General features: G+C 39.7%; 1 protein-coding gene across 1 annotated transcript; it reads left to right on the forward strand.

Annotated features, from left to right (window-relative positions):
* The first annotated feature begins 2841 nt into the window (after positions 1-2841).
* On the forward strand, positions 2842-10803 carry rhogd (ras homolog gene family, member Gd). The gene is made up of 2 exons (XM_088343347.1): positions 2842-2916; positions 7841-10803. Exon 2 carries the CDS (start codon positions 7870-7872, stop codon positions 8443-8445), a length of 576 nt encoding a protein of 191 aa, XP_088199473.1. The 5' UTR covers positions 2842-2916; positions 7841-7869; the 3' UTR covers positions 8446-10803.
* Positions 10804-16255: the final 5452 nt, after the last annotated feature.

Consider the following 16255-nt stretch of genomic DNA (forward strand, 5'->3'; position numbering starts at 1 on the left):
TGTCGATACACCTGACCCGTACAGTTAAACTGTAGCGAAGCTGATGCAGCCGCAGCCAAACAAGCAGGTGTGCGAGTGTCTGATCTTGCTAGGGAATACCCCACTGTCCATCTGCGCCTTCTGCTAACCACCACAAAGGTAAGAAATCCTATTCATAATTCTTTTCTTTATCCTTGTTTTTATTTTTACACGTTCATGTAAGCGTAATCTTTCGTACAGAAGATTACGATAACGCGGACGTACGATTAACCTGGGTTAGCTTTATGATAACGTTGAACATTCAGGTAAACATTCAGGGTGTTGTAACAGAGCCCAAAATTCAGGGTGTTGGAACAGAGCCCCCTTTCCAATGAAGCGCTAGCCACTTGTGGTGCTAAATGACTTGTAAACGATAACGCGAACGTACGATTAGCCTGGGTTAGCTTCGTGTTTACGTTAAACATTCAAGGTAAACATTCAGGGTGTTGGAACGGATTAAAATTATTTACATTATTTTTAATGGGAAAAATGATTTTGGTGATCGAACACATCGGTTTTCGAACAGGGTTCTGGAACAGATTATGGTCGAGAACCGAGGTTCCACTGTACATCAGTTACATTTTGTCATCACAAAATCACTTTTAAAAAGTCTTAGGTTTGTATGTACATGTATATATTTTTTCCCTTTAAACTTTTTCTTGTCCTCTTTATCAGGTCATGCTGTGTAATCTTTTCTGAAGAAAGGGAAATAATCCAAAAGTCTATCTTTTAAAAAAGTAAAAAACATAAAGATTGAACAAACAATAATGGTAAAAAAGAAAAGGTAAAAAAAAAAAAAAAGCTGGAAAAAAGATATTCCCCACATGACATGTGTTCAGTTGTTTACAAGTCTGTCCAGGTCTTCAATCCTCTTGATCAGCCATGTTTTAATCTGATTTGGGGGACTTCCTTTTGTTTTTAGCGAAAACTTTACGATTTGTCGTCAAAATGTTGTCTATTAGTCAGTTTTTTTCATTTCATGTGCTGTCTGGGAGATTTCAGCATTTAATTTGGTGAGATTTTCGTTGATGTTGACTTTTTGCCCCTTCACTTTACATCCTTGCTTCAAAATAGCACACTTGTCCAATGGGTTGGAAACCATTAGCAAAACAGATGTGGTATAAAAATGTTTTCTTTTCCCGCTTTTCCTTAACGGTGGAATTTGCTAGCAGAGATCAACAAGATGATCACTTACTGTTATGTGGAAGTTTCTGAGTTGATTGGGTTGTTTTTTCTTCCACCCGGCTGAACTTTTATTCCTGTATGGATTAAATCATTAATATGAGTAAATCATTCAAAATCATCTGCCTTATGTTGTAGTATTTTAATTTTCTCTTCCATTTCTTTGTGTAGTTGTTGATTTTCTTTGCTACTCTGTCGATATGGCTCAATTACCTCTTATATTTTCTCAAGTTTATTTGCCATTTTCACCACGTTGTTCCTAAGTCCCATTAAGTATTTCTTCATTTCTGTCATTTCTTTCCTTAAATTCTCCAGCTCCTTTTTTGTTTCCATCAGTTCGCCCAGCATTTTCTCAATTTTCTCACCATTTTTCTCTATTGTGTAATGCATCATATCAAAGTAAAGTGTTTTTTTGTTAATTTATCAACATATAGCTGCATTTCGTCCCTATAAAAGGAATCATAGAAGCTCTCTGCTGTTCCATTCATTCCTATTCATCCTCTATCGCAAAGTAGGCCGGTTTTGGGTATGAAACTCTTGGGCTGAAAAAGGGGGGCCAAAAACTAAAATTGGAATGAGAATGACATTGGCAGATTGTTAGCTAGAGATACCAGTATCATTTCAATTATCCTAAAGGGCATTATTCTTCCGAATCGCATACCTAGCAACCTGTACGTTTTTGCCATACAAAGTATGTTTATTATGGGTTTTAAGACGTGTACAACGTACAAGAAAATATGCACGGAAAAACGCTAATTTGTCAATTATGGGTACCATCCGGTATACACCGATTATCACGAATCGGCAAATCAATCAGGTCATACGAGTTTGCCGCGGTATTGTTTTTTTTCGTTGCAAACGAAGAGTGTTTGACGCTACTGTACGCATGCGTCTGCCGCTGTAGTGCCCAATTTTGACTCCCTTCAAAATCCTCCCCACTCGCGTGAACTCGCGTGAACTCGCGTGAACGCGCATTCTGCTGCGCTTCCGACCATAGCCTTGTTTTGATAAGCTTATTATATAGAATACGATTGCTATTGTCGGAAGCGCAGCAGAATGCACGTTCACGCAAGGTGGGGGTGGGGGTTCATTTGCAGGGGAGTCGAAATTAGGCACTACACATCAATGGTTGATATTGTAGTTTGATTTACAAAATAGAAATGCCAACTATTTTTTTCCTCCAAAAATATCTTTATTTACAAATTCAAATTTAAAGTGTTATTTGTGGATATTTCAGTTATGCTGATTACAATTGTTCTTGATTTTTTTTTATAAAATAAGAATATGTACAGAATGATATAACGAAACACATGTACAATATAACATGTTAAACTACATAAATAAACACGTTTGGAAAAAAATATGGTGTAAGATTTTTTTGTATTTTGTAAGGGAAAATACGACAGTTTGGAAGGGCATGAAGCCGTGGAGGTCGACAGGTATGGAATCGTCTGCTGTTTTATGTTTAAAAAATATTTTTCAAGTTGAGAAATTGCGTCGTCTCAGTGCCGCTTTAATTTCAGTCTTCAACTCATTTCTAGATTTAAACATAGACAACAGTACCTCCTAGTGTCTTGCAGAGCAGCTATGAGGAAATAAAAACAACATACCCCACAATGCACCATCCTGTTACGTCCTCATTTACGTTTTGGGCAGTTCCCCGGATGCGGCTGTGATTGACTATACCAAGCAGAAGAGATCGCTAGCTAAGTGGCGGTAAGTGACAAACTTGTTAAATGTGGTCGTTGAAGCCAATTTCAGCGACTAAATACAAGAAGTATAGTATGGTAAATATTATTCTCTGCCGAAAAGGGTGTAGCCTGGGGTTTTACGAACGTGTTGACGCGGAAGTGTCATATGAATTCACAAGTTGTTTTCTATGCAACTAGCTTGCCTACTAGCATCAAGATAGTTCCTTAGCTTGATGCTATACGCGAGTGGGGAACGCCTAGCTCGTACATGGCGAGATCAACCAACGATAATAACCACGCGTTTTTTTTTGCTCTCTGGCATTGCCATGTGTGTTTAATATAAATTTATTTTCTATTCTCACTACTTTACATTTAATACGACGCTTAGCAAAACTACCCTTAGGTAGCCCGTCGGGGTTTGTTCTTTATTTGTGTGTGTGGGTTGTTATTTAGACACGGCACATAAACAACATCAATTATTAATCAAGAAATTGGAAAATATAATCAACTTTCACATAAAAAAACCCAGGTGTGTACATTACATAAACTTATGCCCTAAGGGTGTAGGCTCCAGCCGAAGCTTTTAACAAGGCTCGTATAGGTGCTTGAAATTTTAATGTTGGGTTTTCAAGGATTGTAAAGTGCTTGAATTTTGGGATAAGTGCTCGTAAATGCTTGAAAGTGTTGCCATATTTCTCAACAAGTCTGCTTAAAAAGGAGCCGAATACGTTGCTCTGACTTGGCTTTGCCATTGCATTTCTTCCTCCACCGTGACTAACTGCAGCTGGCATTAGTTTGTATGGCATTTTCAAGTAAAGTCACATTATTTGTGTAGCCCTTAACCAGCCCTCCGCCCACGTCCTACGCCCAAGAGGTGCATGCTACGCCTAAACCAGGCATGAAATGCATATTAGTGCAAGGAAAGTGGTAAAATGGTTAATGGTGTGCATTTATATAGCGCTTTTCAAGTTAATGAAGACCTCCCAAAGCGCTTTACAATGTGTTTTACACCTACAAACATTTATTATGGGCCATGCAAAAAAAGTTAAGGCGGCGTTTTCCCATGGTAAATTAGGAATAACTTCCTGCAACTGAATATGTAAGCTACATATTACATTTTTACTTTTGTTTTACACCTTATCCCTGTATGGGGAGAGATTTGTCTTAAACACAAATATATTTGTGTTTTCTTTAAGATCTAAAAATAATGTCTTAATAAAAGCGCACTCAAGATGAAAAAAATCACATATGTAAATCGCAGATATATTTGTGGTTCCAGAAAAAACGATTCACACTAGATTTCTTCCTATAATGGTATCGAAGAAATGATGAAATTTGCTTTGAAAGTCCTTAAAATTGGCCATGTAAATGTTTTTTTTTCCCGTGCAAGGTAAACTTATTCAAAATCAAACCAAGTGAATAAAACCTTACCCTGAAAGGGAAATTGGAAAAATAAAGCTATGATCTTTCAATTTTATAAAAGTATCGCTAAAGACTCTTATAACATGTAATACCCAAAGAAACTCTTGCTATATTAAACTTCCTTACTATGTGTATCTAAAATGGGTAGAGTATATGATTGTTTTTTAATCAATGTAAACTAGGGACATTTTTAATGTTATCTAAATCGTTCCATAAATGAATACTTTTTTTGGGTGGTGCAATGACCTTTAGTGTTGTGTGAGAATACGGGATCTTATTGAGGTATGAAGCTATGTTCTACTTTATTAATGCATGATTGCATTGCAATGAGGGCTGCAGCTAACGACTATCTTGATAGTCGAATAGTCACGAACTACTGAAACGATTAGTCAAATAACTAGGTAATTATCTTCTCAAATATTGCAAGAAAGTGCTTTAATAATGTGGAATATGATAATGAACACAAGAAAATTGAAAATATGAAAAATGCATTCTCTCATTAAACATACTGCAGATTTGCACAAAAAAAGGAATGAATGTAAAACCTATTGGGCAAAGCGCTCGGTCAGTAGAGGCATAAATACATAAATAAACCACTGTCCAGGCAAAAAAATAATAAATTAAAATCAAGAACATTTTTTATCCTTGTCAACCAGGAAAAGGCTCTTTATCAACACTAGAACAGCAGTAAAAAAAACAAAAAACAAATATGATGTTCATTTTGTGATGTACATCCAGTAGTCAACTACAAAGTCTGTAACAAAACAACTTGGCGATTCCAACCGTTTGAAATCAAACGGTTTGAACCCCTAACATGTCCGCCAGATGTTACCAGTTACTGGCTCATATCATTGGAAAGGTTAAATTCTTGGGATTCAAGATATGCTGACCATTTCAAAATGTACTCATCTCAGTAATATCACGATCAGTCTGAAACAAGAGACATGAAAAATATAAAGCGATTAGCTCACCAATTATGTCCCCTTGTAGTCAACTGATGAATTGATTCCCTGCAAACATGGACTCTTTACATCCAGGACAACTGGCTAAAATATTTACTCAAACACACAAAGGGGAGAATGAAAGCCTTCTATTTCTGTGTGTTCCATCTTATTACTCAATGTATGTTTTAATTTACTATGGGTACGTCGTGGATTGGGATTTTAGGCGATTTACAGGACAGTAAAGGGGTGAATACCTGCCATTTGTTGTTTTTAACGTTTTAACAACTGACATTGGTTCTTTGGACTTCATGCATTTCATTTCACATGTATTTGTCAAGGACAGTCTTTGTTTCGTTCCAAAATAAACACGATAATCATGTACAATCTATGTCTTCAAAACCATAATGGCTTTGGTGTTACTTGATCTTACCGTGGCGAGACACACTCTGTTTTGTTCAACTGTCTGATGGGCTTTTGAAATGTTAGCTTGTTGCCCACTTACCATTATTCACAAAGTCTGTGTTGCAGGTTCGTTTTTTATTCACTTAATCCAGACTAAAACGCTCCCAAACTTTCGAAGTTTTGGTCCGCGTAAATTATGTTGATGCGGCTATTTTTGTATGTTTGTTACTGCTCGAGACAAAGACGGTATTGCGCATGAGCGAATCTCAGAGATTATATTAATGTAGAGATTCCTCACTCTGTTGGAAAAACGTGTTTGGCGACATTAGTTGAATGGAATTCATAGTCGACAATTTCTGTTATCGTTTTTTGTCGACAACAATAATTAATTGTTGCAGCCCTAATTGCAATGTGTTTTTTATTGAGTGCCTTCATGACTTTTACTCGCCTTTTAATTTTTTTGTCTGTTCTGTTTTGTTTTTAGGCGATTAGAAAAATATATAAATGATTGACATTGCATATACAGGGAGTGCAGAATTATTAGGCAAGTTGTATTTTTGAGGATTAATTTTATCATTGAACAACAACCATGTTCTTAATGAACCCAAAAGTCTCATTAATATCAAAGCTGAATATTTTGGAAGTTGGAGTGGGGCTTTTTTAGTTTTAGCTATTTTAGGAGGATATCTGTGTGTGCAGGTGACTATTACTGTGCATAATTATTAGGCAACTTAACAAAAAACAAATGTATACCCATTTCAATTATTTATTTTCATCAGGGAAACCAATAAAAAAGCTCAACATTCACAAATATACATTTCTGACATTCAAAAACAAAACAAAAACAAATCAGTGACCAATATAGCCACCTTTCTTTGCAAGGACACTCAAAAGCCTGCCATCCATGGATTCTGTCAGTGCTTTGATCTGTTCACGATCAACATTGCGTGCAGCAGCAACCACAGCCTCCCAGACACTGTTCAGAGAGGTGTACTGTTTTCCCTCCTTGTAAATCTCACATTTGATGAGGGACCACAGGTTCTCTATGGGGTTCAGATCAGGTGAACAAGGAGGCCATGTCATTAGTTTTTCTTCTTTTAGACCCTTTCTTGCCAGCCACGCTGTGGAGTACTTGGATGCGTGTGATGGAGCGTTGTCCTGCATGAAAATCATGTTTTTCTTGAAGGATGCGGACTTCTTCCTGTACCACTGTTTGAAGAAGGTGTCTTCCAGAAACTGGCAGTAGGACTGGGAGTTGAGCTTGAGTCCATCCTCAACCCGAAAAGGCCCCACAAGCTCATCTTTGATGATACCAGCCCATACCAGTACCCCACCTCCACCTTGCTGGCGTCTGAGGCGGACTGGAGCTCTCTGCCCTTTACCGATCCAGCCACGGGCCCATCCATCTGGCCCATCAAGATTCACTCTCATTTCATCAGTCAATAAAACCTTAGAGAAATCCGTCTTGAGATTTTTCTTGGCCCAGTCTTGACGTTTCAGCTTGTGTGTCTTGTTCAGTGGTGGTCGTTTTTCAGCCTTTCTTACCTTGGCCATGTCTCTGAGTATTGCACACCTTGTGCTTTTGGGCACTCCAGTGATGTTGCAGCTCTGAAATATGGCAAAACTGGTGGCAAGTGGCATCTTGGCAGCTGTATGCTTGACTTTTCTCAGTTCACGGGCAGTTATTTTGCGCCTTGGTTTTTCTACACGCTTCTTGCGACCCTGTTGACTATTTTGAATGTAACGCTTGATTGTTCGATGATCACGCTTCAGAAGCTTGGCAATTTTAAGAGTGCTGCATCCCTCTGCAAGATATCTCACTATTTTTGACTTTTCAGAGCCTGTCAAGTCCCTCTTCTGACCCATTTTGCCAAAGGAAAGGAAGTTGCCTAATAATTATGCACACCTGATATAGGGTGTTGATGTCATTAGACCACACCCCTTCTCATTACAGAGATGCACATCACCTGATATGCTTAATTGGTAGTAGGCTTTCGAGCCTATACAGCTTGGAGTAAGACAACATGCATAAAGAGGATGATGTGGTCAAAATACTCATTTGCCTAATAATTCTGCACTCCCTGTATATGTATGTGTAATATATATATATATATATATATATATATATATATATATATATATATATATAAATTGGTCTTAAATTGGTGTGTTGACTTTTAGGTGCTGCAGCCCCAGTGGTCTTTGGCAGGATGCAGACCATAAAATGCGTGGTGGTTGGCGATGGGGCAGTGGGCAAAACATGTCTTCTCATCTCTTACACCACCAATGCCTTCCCTGAAGAGTACATCCCAACGGTTTTTGACAACTATAGCGCTCAAATGAGCGTGGACGGCCGCACCATTAGCCTCAATTTGTGGGACACGGCCGGCCAGGAGGAATACGACCGCCTACGTACTCTGTCTTACCCCCAGACCAACGTCTTCATTATCTGTTTCTCCATCGGCAGCCCCTCCTCCCATGCTAATGTTAGGCACAAGTGGCACCCTGAGGTTTCTCATCACTGCTCCAGTGTTCCCATCCTGCTAGTGGGCACCAAGAGGGACCTGAGAGGAGATGCCGAAACTGTCAAGAAGCTGAAGGAGCAGAATTTGGCCCCCACCACCTTGCAGCAGGGTAACGCCCTCGCCAAGCAGATCGGGGCCGTCAAGTACATGGAATGCTCGGCGCTCCTGCAGGAAGGTGTCCGGGAGGTGTTTGCTGAGGCCGTGAGAGCTGTCTTGTACCCAGTCACAAAAAAGAACACCAAGAAATGCGTGCTTTTGTAAATAACGCTTCCTGGGTTTGGATTCTGGAGTTCTATGGACACAAACGATGGCTGCTTCTACGCCACCTCAAGCAGTTTGAAGACCTATGTTTCGGTTCCTTCACTTACAGAGGGTTTCATCCTTAATGCGTCATCACCAAAGTAACTTTAACGAAAAGGGCGAATAAGTCATCGCATATTTTTGTTACATTTAGAATTTTGATATTTACCCCTTTTTCACGTAACACTTGTTTTAGATTTATTGTATCATCCGTGCTTGCCTTTTTAACCAAATGCTTATAGTGGTTGTCACAAGCCATAATTCCATCTAAACCAAGCTGCCCTGTTTGACTGGAGATATCTACTGTTTTGGTGGAGAACTAGTGACTACCTCATCCTCCAAACTTACGTTGCATCTAACGAGTCTCAAGCAATTTTGATCCTGGCTAGTACTCTGTTGACATGTAGACTTAGCAACATTTTTAATAATTCAGGCGTATTGGAGTCATAGGTTGTATGAGTCACAGTCTTAAGACCAGTTCACGTTATCATTAGCCTCCGAACTGGCATGTGTGCTCAGGTTTCCTTTGCCCAGAAACAGAAAGGGAAAATCAGGTTTGTTACATAGACCCCATTCATTCAACATCAACCAATCAGCTGGTTTTTGAAACAAACTTCACGAAACCGACCATTGTTGTCAGGGCAGCAGATTGAAGAGGACGTAGGGTGCAGCTCTTTCGTCTCGTCTAGTTTAGAAACGTGCCTCAAATTGAGTGTTGACATTGATTACTTTCCAGAGAACCTTCTACGTACTTGGCAATTTTGAAGAGTCAAGCGCAGACGTAGCTATCATCGCTTAGTTGACAGCAATTTAGACTTCTTTGGACAGCAACAGAACCTCTGCTGTCTCGTCTACTTTAGAAATGTGCCTCAAAATGAGCGTTGACACTCAGAATGAAATGCGCACTCAGTTTCATTGATTAGTTTCCTCAGAACCTTTCAAACACTGCAATTTCAGTAGTGTTGGAAGGAGTCAAGCGCAAACGTAGCTAGTTTGCTATCCTCACTTTGTTGACTGCAATTTAGACTTCTTTACATAGCAACAGCGCCTCTGCTGGTTTCAGCAAGGTAGTGCACTCCATTTTCTGTCATTCGCTATTGATTATATCTCTTATGCTCAATCACAAAACCCCTTTTTTATATATTAAATGATCTCCACGATATTTTTACCTACTCAGTGGCCAAAGTTCAATATTTCTTTTGTAATTTGTTTATCGCTCAATGTGTCAGTGCCTGCCTCTTCACACAAAGTGTGAGCAGACTGACGCGTGATTTCTCGCATTATTCCTGTTTTACCAGAATATTGTGAAACAAGCAACGTCGTTTTCACGCAAGCCGTTAATTGTCAAGTTGATATTAGCTTTTGAAATTTGAAAACTAGATTCCATCCTCATACTGTACGGAGATGGGGCTTTTTTGGTTTCGCTTTCCGATCACGCTTTACCCCACTCTGCTAACTTTATGACGGGAAAAAAAGTCCCACGATGTTGAGTGACATCATAGAATTTTCAATTCCCTTCAAGGCTAATTCCCCCCATACCCCACTCCCTCATTTTCGTTGCACAATTTGTATCTGTACCACTTTTGGCCTGTTCGATTTTACTGGTCGCAATGTTTGTTAATAGTGTATTTTTTTAAAAACATTACTTTAAAAAGGGCTATAGCTGCGGCGTGTTTTCCCAGCATGTCGCAGTTTCAAGTGCTCCCACCACACGATGATTTACATTTGGTCATCGTAGCCTTACTTTCTGCTCCGCTAAACGGCTGCAGAAACAACATCCCATTGCACCCAAGCCACACTTTTTGTTCTACCGTGGTTTCAATCTGCTTTGGCGTGGCAATAACTGCATCGGTGGAAGGTGCCTTTTCAGTTTGAAGATTTGTTTTTAGCAATAAGCAGTTGCTTTCTTTTATATTTTCTTCAACTTTGGATTTTACTTTAATCAGTCGATTGCGCTTTGTAACAACCCGAGCGCAATGACTGCAAAAGGGCTGATTTAATGTAAGTGCACAATAAGACTGTGGTCAGATTTTTTTCTTTTTTATATAGATGAATATATATTTTGTATTCCCCTTTAGCCGGATGTCCTGATTTCACTCAAATAATGATGGAAAAGTGGAACATACACCTGTGGGCTCTCTGTTTTGTGCCTCCCAGAGCTGAGAGCTGTATGCTACCATGCGGGTGGTACTACGCTTTTACACTGGGAACTTGATTTGTAAGATCTAACTGTTTATATATAACAAAGCCTATTTGTATAAATGAACTAACAGTGAAATGATTTTAAATTATGCCAAATAAAATGGTGGTTCAAACCAACTTGGGTGTTGTACCGTTTTTTATTTAAATTCTAATTTTTTGGTTTACAAAATGATTAAAAGCGCAGTGTAGCAGTAGTTGGCACTTTTGCAAAAAGTCTGGTTCGAGACCTGGTTGAAACATTTATTAGCCTGGATGGGCGCCACCAGGTCGTACTTTCTCAAGACACATCACATAAAATGGTGCCTACAACCTTAGTGGTTAAGGGATCCAACTAACTGACTCCAGGATAACACGTAATAAGGAACTGGAGGGACATTGTGTTGTAATTTGCGCCTCCTAGTGGTAAAAACGTCTTCAAAACTATTGATCTGGATAATAAGCAAAATTATACGAACGATCATAAACGTGCAGGTTTTTTTTTTACATATCGAAAAATTTGTATTGATTTCATTTGGGATTGAGTCAGGGTTATGATTTTTTGGGGACAATTAGGAGGATTGCCTCATGTGCTGCCACTTCTCAAGGCTTCTTCATTCTAATCATGCTGAGGTTTTTGAGTTTTTCCTTGCCCTCATGCAGGTTTTAGATCAGGGGATGTGGTAATAATAGTCTTTTGTCTGTACAGCTTCTTTAGACTTTTTGTGCTCGCCAAATAAACAGAACTTGATTTGTATTATACATATAAGGCTCATCCAGAGGGAGCTGACATGATTGTCCACCAAATAGAAATACTGATTAAAATACCGGAAATCAGACAGAAATACTCTAAAAATCTGCGTATTTCTTCTGCCAATTCGGTAACAATTATTATTTTTCGCAGTATAATATATTAGACAACGTTATTGCTCATTTTAACGCTAGTTTTCCTTATAAATTTGATTTGACTAATAATCAAAGATCTATGAACTATCATAAATAATAATAATAATTTCCTTTGTATTGTCATTCCTTGTAACGATGTACACAGAACGAAATGTCGATACACCTGACCCGTTGTAGCGGGTCGATGCAGCCGCAGCCAGAGGGCGCCGCCATTATACCAATTAGGTATGTCTCGGTCGAGGCGCGAACCAGCGACCTCCCAGTCTCAAAGCGGGAACACTACCATCTAGGCTACTGAGCTGGTAACGTGTATTTGTTGTAATAAATTAAAATCCTAGGTCAAGAAATAATAAATGTACCGAACATGAGCCTCACCTAGAGGGAGGCTGACATGATAGTCCTCCATCTTGCTGCTAGGGGTAGCCCCAAGTACCAAACCCCTTGAGAAAGGCTGGGCACGGAAAAAGGAAAAATAAAATCAAAATGGGGCGGTTTGGTCTCTTTGAGTCCCCGTAGTTTGTATTCTTCCTTGTGGTTTTTACCACTCATTTTACAATGACATATTGTGTTTAATTATTACACAGCGTCCCTTTAAAATAAAATAAAAAGTATACCAGGATAAAAGGCAAAAAAATATTTACATGGTAGTGCTTAAAGACCAGCAGATAACAAACGGCCACTTGACTACAAGGAGCATTTACCTCTTGTGGTCACTAGATGTCAACATCAGCCACCGATCCAGCCTGTGCGTTTCTGTTACGGAACCCATTACTCACGAGACTTACAGAAAGAGTAAATGTCGCCTACCCAAAACGTTTCCAGCGCCATCGGTTATTTCAGCCGACACATACAGCTTCAATCAACGGCACAGAATACTCTGCAAGCAATTGAAATGAGAAAAATCCCCTTGACCTTTTCTGCGGATGACAAATGCGTTGCACTGCACCGTGTTAGAAGAGCGCCAATGTGATATTTGCATTCCCGTGCTTTACAAACAGGACAGCGATGATTGGTCTTTGGACATTTTGGGAGCGCATGATGAAGAATTCCTTTTTTGTTGTATTGGTTTTTGTTTAGAGAAAAACATAATAAAGTAAAAAACGTTTTTAGTAGCCAAATGTTTACTCAAGTACAGTGGAACCTCAGTTCTCGACCATAATCCGTTCCAGAACCCTGTTCGAAAACCGATTTGTTCGATCACCAAAATCATTTTTCCCATTAATAATAATGTAAATCGTTTTAATCCGGTCCAACACCCTGAATGTTTACCTTGAATGGTTAACGTAAACATAAAGCTAACCTAGGCTAATCGTACGTTCGTGTTATCGTAATTTTCCGTATGAAAGATTACGCTAACATGAACGTTTGAAAATAAAAAAATCAGGTCGTTTACAAGTCATTTAGCACCCGGGTCTCCACAACAAGTGGTGAGCGGTTCATTGGAAAGGGGGCTCCGTTCCAACACCCTCAATGTTGGACTCTGTTCCTACACCCTGAATGTTTACCTTGAATGTTTAACGTAAACATAAAGCTAATCCAGGCTAATCGTACGTTCGTGTTATTGTAATCTTCCGTACGAAAGATTACGCTAACATGAACGTGTAAAAATAAAAAAAAGGATAAAGAAAAGAATTATGAATAGGATTTCTTACCTTTGTGGTGGTCAGCAGAAGGCGCAGGTGGACGGTGGGGTATTCTCTAGCAAGATCAGACACTCGCACACTTCCTTTATATTTTGCTATTATTTCTTTCTTAAATGCAATAGTTGTACGCACTACTTTTCTTTTTTCACCTGTAGCAACTTTGCTGCTTGCACTGACTTTCTTCGGAGGCATAATTGGGGGCTGAAACACTTCGTACACCTATATTGAAAGCGAAAGCAAAACAAAGCACGTTCGTACGTGATAACAGTTGGTCACGAAAAGAGCAATCTACACCCGTACGCCGCTCAGCATCGCATCCTAGCGTACGCACTCACGCATTACTGGCGTCCGAACTCCGATTTTTTGACCGAACAGCGAAGCAAGAATTTCTCAAAATTTTTGTCGGAATCCGATTTGTTCGAACTGAGAGGCGTTCGAAAACCGAGGTTCCACTGTACCAAGTACAGACGCTCCCCTACTTACGACCATTCGACTTATGCAAGACGGTAGATACAACATTTTTTTTCGGGATGTGGAAAAATATCCGGAAATTGCTGTAAGTTAGATTTTGTATCGTGCACCTTCTTCCGAGTAGAGGACATTACTGTAGTGCTTCTTTCGGCCGCGTGGCGATGTGAGAGGTTACCCAGCATCCACCCTGAAGAAGAAATCTGGCTTCTACTTCCTGGTTCATGTGTAATCATAAGAACGTGTACTGTATCGCTAGCGCGCTAAGAACTTTTACATTTTTATTGTTTAATATCTCGTGCATTCATTCAATATGGTTGGTGGAAAGTGGCGAACCGAAAGTGAAATAAGAAAGCTTGATGCGGTTGAGAAAATGGTTGGATAGCCTCCTCTCTAACACGGAGGAGGACCTCTTGAAAACTTTATGTATCTTTATAAAGCATATTATTTTATGAAACGTTTATTTATTAGTACAAAACAATACAGGTTACTTATACAAGCCTTAAACATACTTATATAAACCTTAAACATACAAAATATAACACTGAAGCAACTTACGAACAAATTCAACTTACGAACGATCGTCCGGAACCTCTCGTTGATGAGTAGGGCGGTGTCTGTATTTGTGTATCTGCAAAAAACATGATTCACCCTGGATTCCTTCTTTTAATGGTACTGGAGAAAATGAAAACTGGTTTTGAAAGTCCTTAAAAAGTGCTTTAAATTGGCTTTGATAAAGTTAAGTCAAGCCATGTTTATTTGTATAGCCCTTAATCACAAGGAGTCTCAAACAGACCACAGATTATTGCAAACCACAGACTATTATTACACCATCCCCTGATCTAAAACCTACATGAGGGCAAGGAAAAACGCAAAAACCTCAACATGAGGAAAATGAAGAAACCTTGGATGTTGCAATAACAAATAATACACAGATATCGTCAACGTGAAATATTGGTCATTCTTAAACTACAGAATAGAAGTGTGTTTTAAAGCGAGATTTCAACAGCTCCACTGAGGTTACAGGTCAAATCTCAGGGGCCAGACCATTCCACAGCACCGGGTCCCAAATGGAGAACGCTCCCGAACCTGCGGGTGTACACAACAGACTAGAAGACGCAGAAGATAAGACAAGACTTGCTGAACAAAGGTTGTTTGTGGGCTTAACCAAGGCAAGCAGCTTATTGAGATGCGGGCCGCGTGAAGGGATCCAAATCTAGGGGGGTGGACCAAATCCCTAAGGTTGACCTTCACATTGCATAGGACACATGGGTCAAACTCACGGCCCGCAGGCCAAACGCGGCCCGCCACCTCATTTTGTGTGAGGAAAGCACGAGACAAAAATGAGCGGTGTCGTTTTCAAACAATGACTTGCAGTTTTAAACGTGTCCACCGGATGTCGCCAAAGCCAGGCGTCACTCATAAAGCTCCCACTATAGCTGTATTTGCTGACTACCATTAATCGAGCAGAGAACATTGAAGAAACCCATCTGTTGTTATTTTATTTTAAAAAAGGACGTGCTGTATAAGACAATACGAAAATTGCCAAATTAGCACACTTCCCATATGTGGGTGAACAGAAAGACTTTTAAACCAGTAAAACCACCATTTATAGTCTTTTTAAGCGTTAAATAAACTGTAGTGGAAATTAATTAAATTCTTGGTTTGCTTTTTTTGGTTACAAATGCGCTGTTGACAAACACTACAAGAGATTCAATCTTAGTGACAGAAAAAAAATCCTGAGGGGAAAAAAACCTTAATAATTGTCTTATAATGAAATCTTACATCATTGAATCTTAACTTAATTGTGAGCCTCTGAAAAAAACCCCAAGCCCTCCAGTTAAACCATGCTTTTCTTGCCATTAATTTACCAGTCTGGCCCTCGTAAACATTTTTTTTACCACATAGCCTCAGAGCATTGAACCTTCTTTTGTGGAGTTTGCATGTTCTCCCTGTGCTTGCGTGGGTTTCCTCCGGGCACTTCAGTTTCCTCCCACATTCCAAAAACATGCATGTCAGGTTCATTGGCCGGTCCAAATTGTCCCTAAGTGTGAATGAGCGAGCGAATTGTCTGTCTCTGTGTACCTTGTGACTGGCTGGCAACTAGTTCAGGGTGTCCCCTGCCCACTGCCCGAGGATAGCTGGGATGGGCTCCAGCACCCCCGCGACCCTACTGGGGATAAGTGGTGCAGATAATGGATCGATGGATAAATGGATGGATGCTTTTTACGTGAGTATATTTGTGTAGAAGAAAGTGTAATTAGGCGAATTTGAAGCCGTTGGTTAAATCCTCTCAGGCGTATTATTATTATTGTTGTTATTTTGTTTCTTTTATTTAGATTTGACCAGTGACCCAAACCACCACTAGGTGGTACTTGTGAGTTGTCTGTTTCTGTCTGCCCTGCGACTGGCTGGCAACCAGTTCAGGGTGTCCCCTGCCCACAGCCTGAAGATAGCTGGGATGGGCTCCAGCACCCCCGTGACCCTACTGAGGATAAGCGGTGCAGATAATGGATGGATGGGCCTCTGAGCTGAAATGAGTTTGACACCCCTGCTGTACACTATTCGCTGCAATT

The sequence above is a fragment of the Urocampus carinirostris genome, chromosome 9 (assembly GCF_059441175.1).
Source record: "Urocampus carinirostris isolate Australia breed hairy pipefish chromosome 9, RoL_Ucar_1.0, whole genome shotgun sequence".
NCBI lineage: Eukaryota > Metazoa > Chordata > Actinopteri > Syngnathiformes > Syngnathidae > Urocampus > Urocampus carinirostris.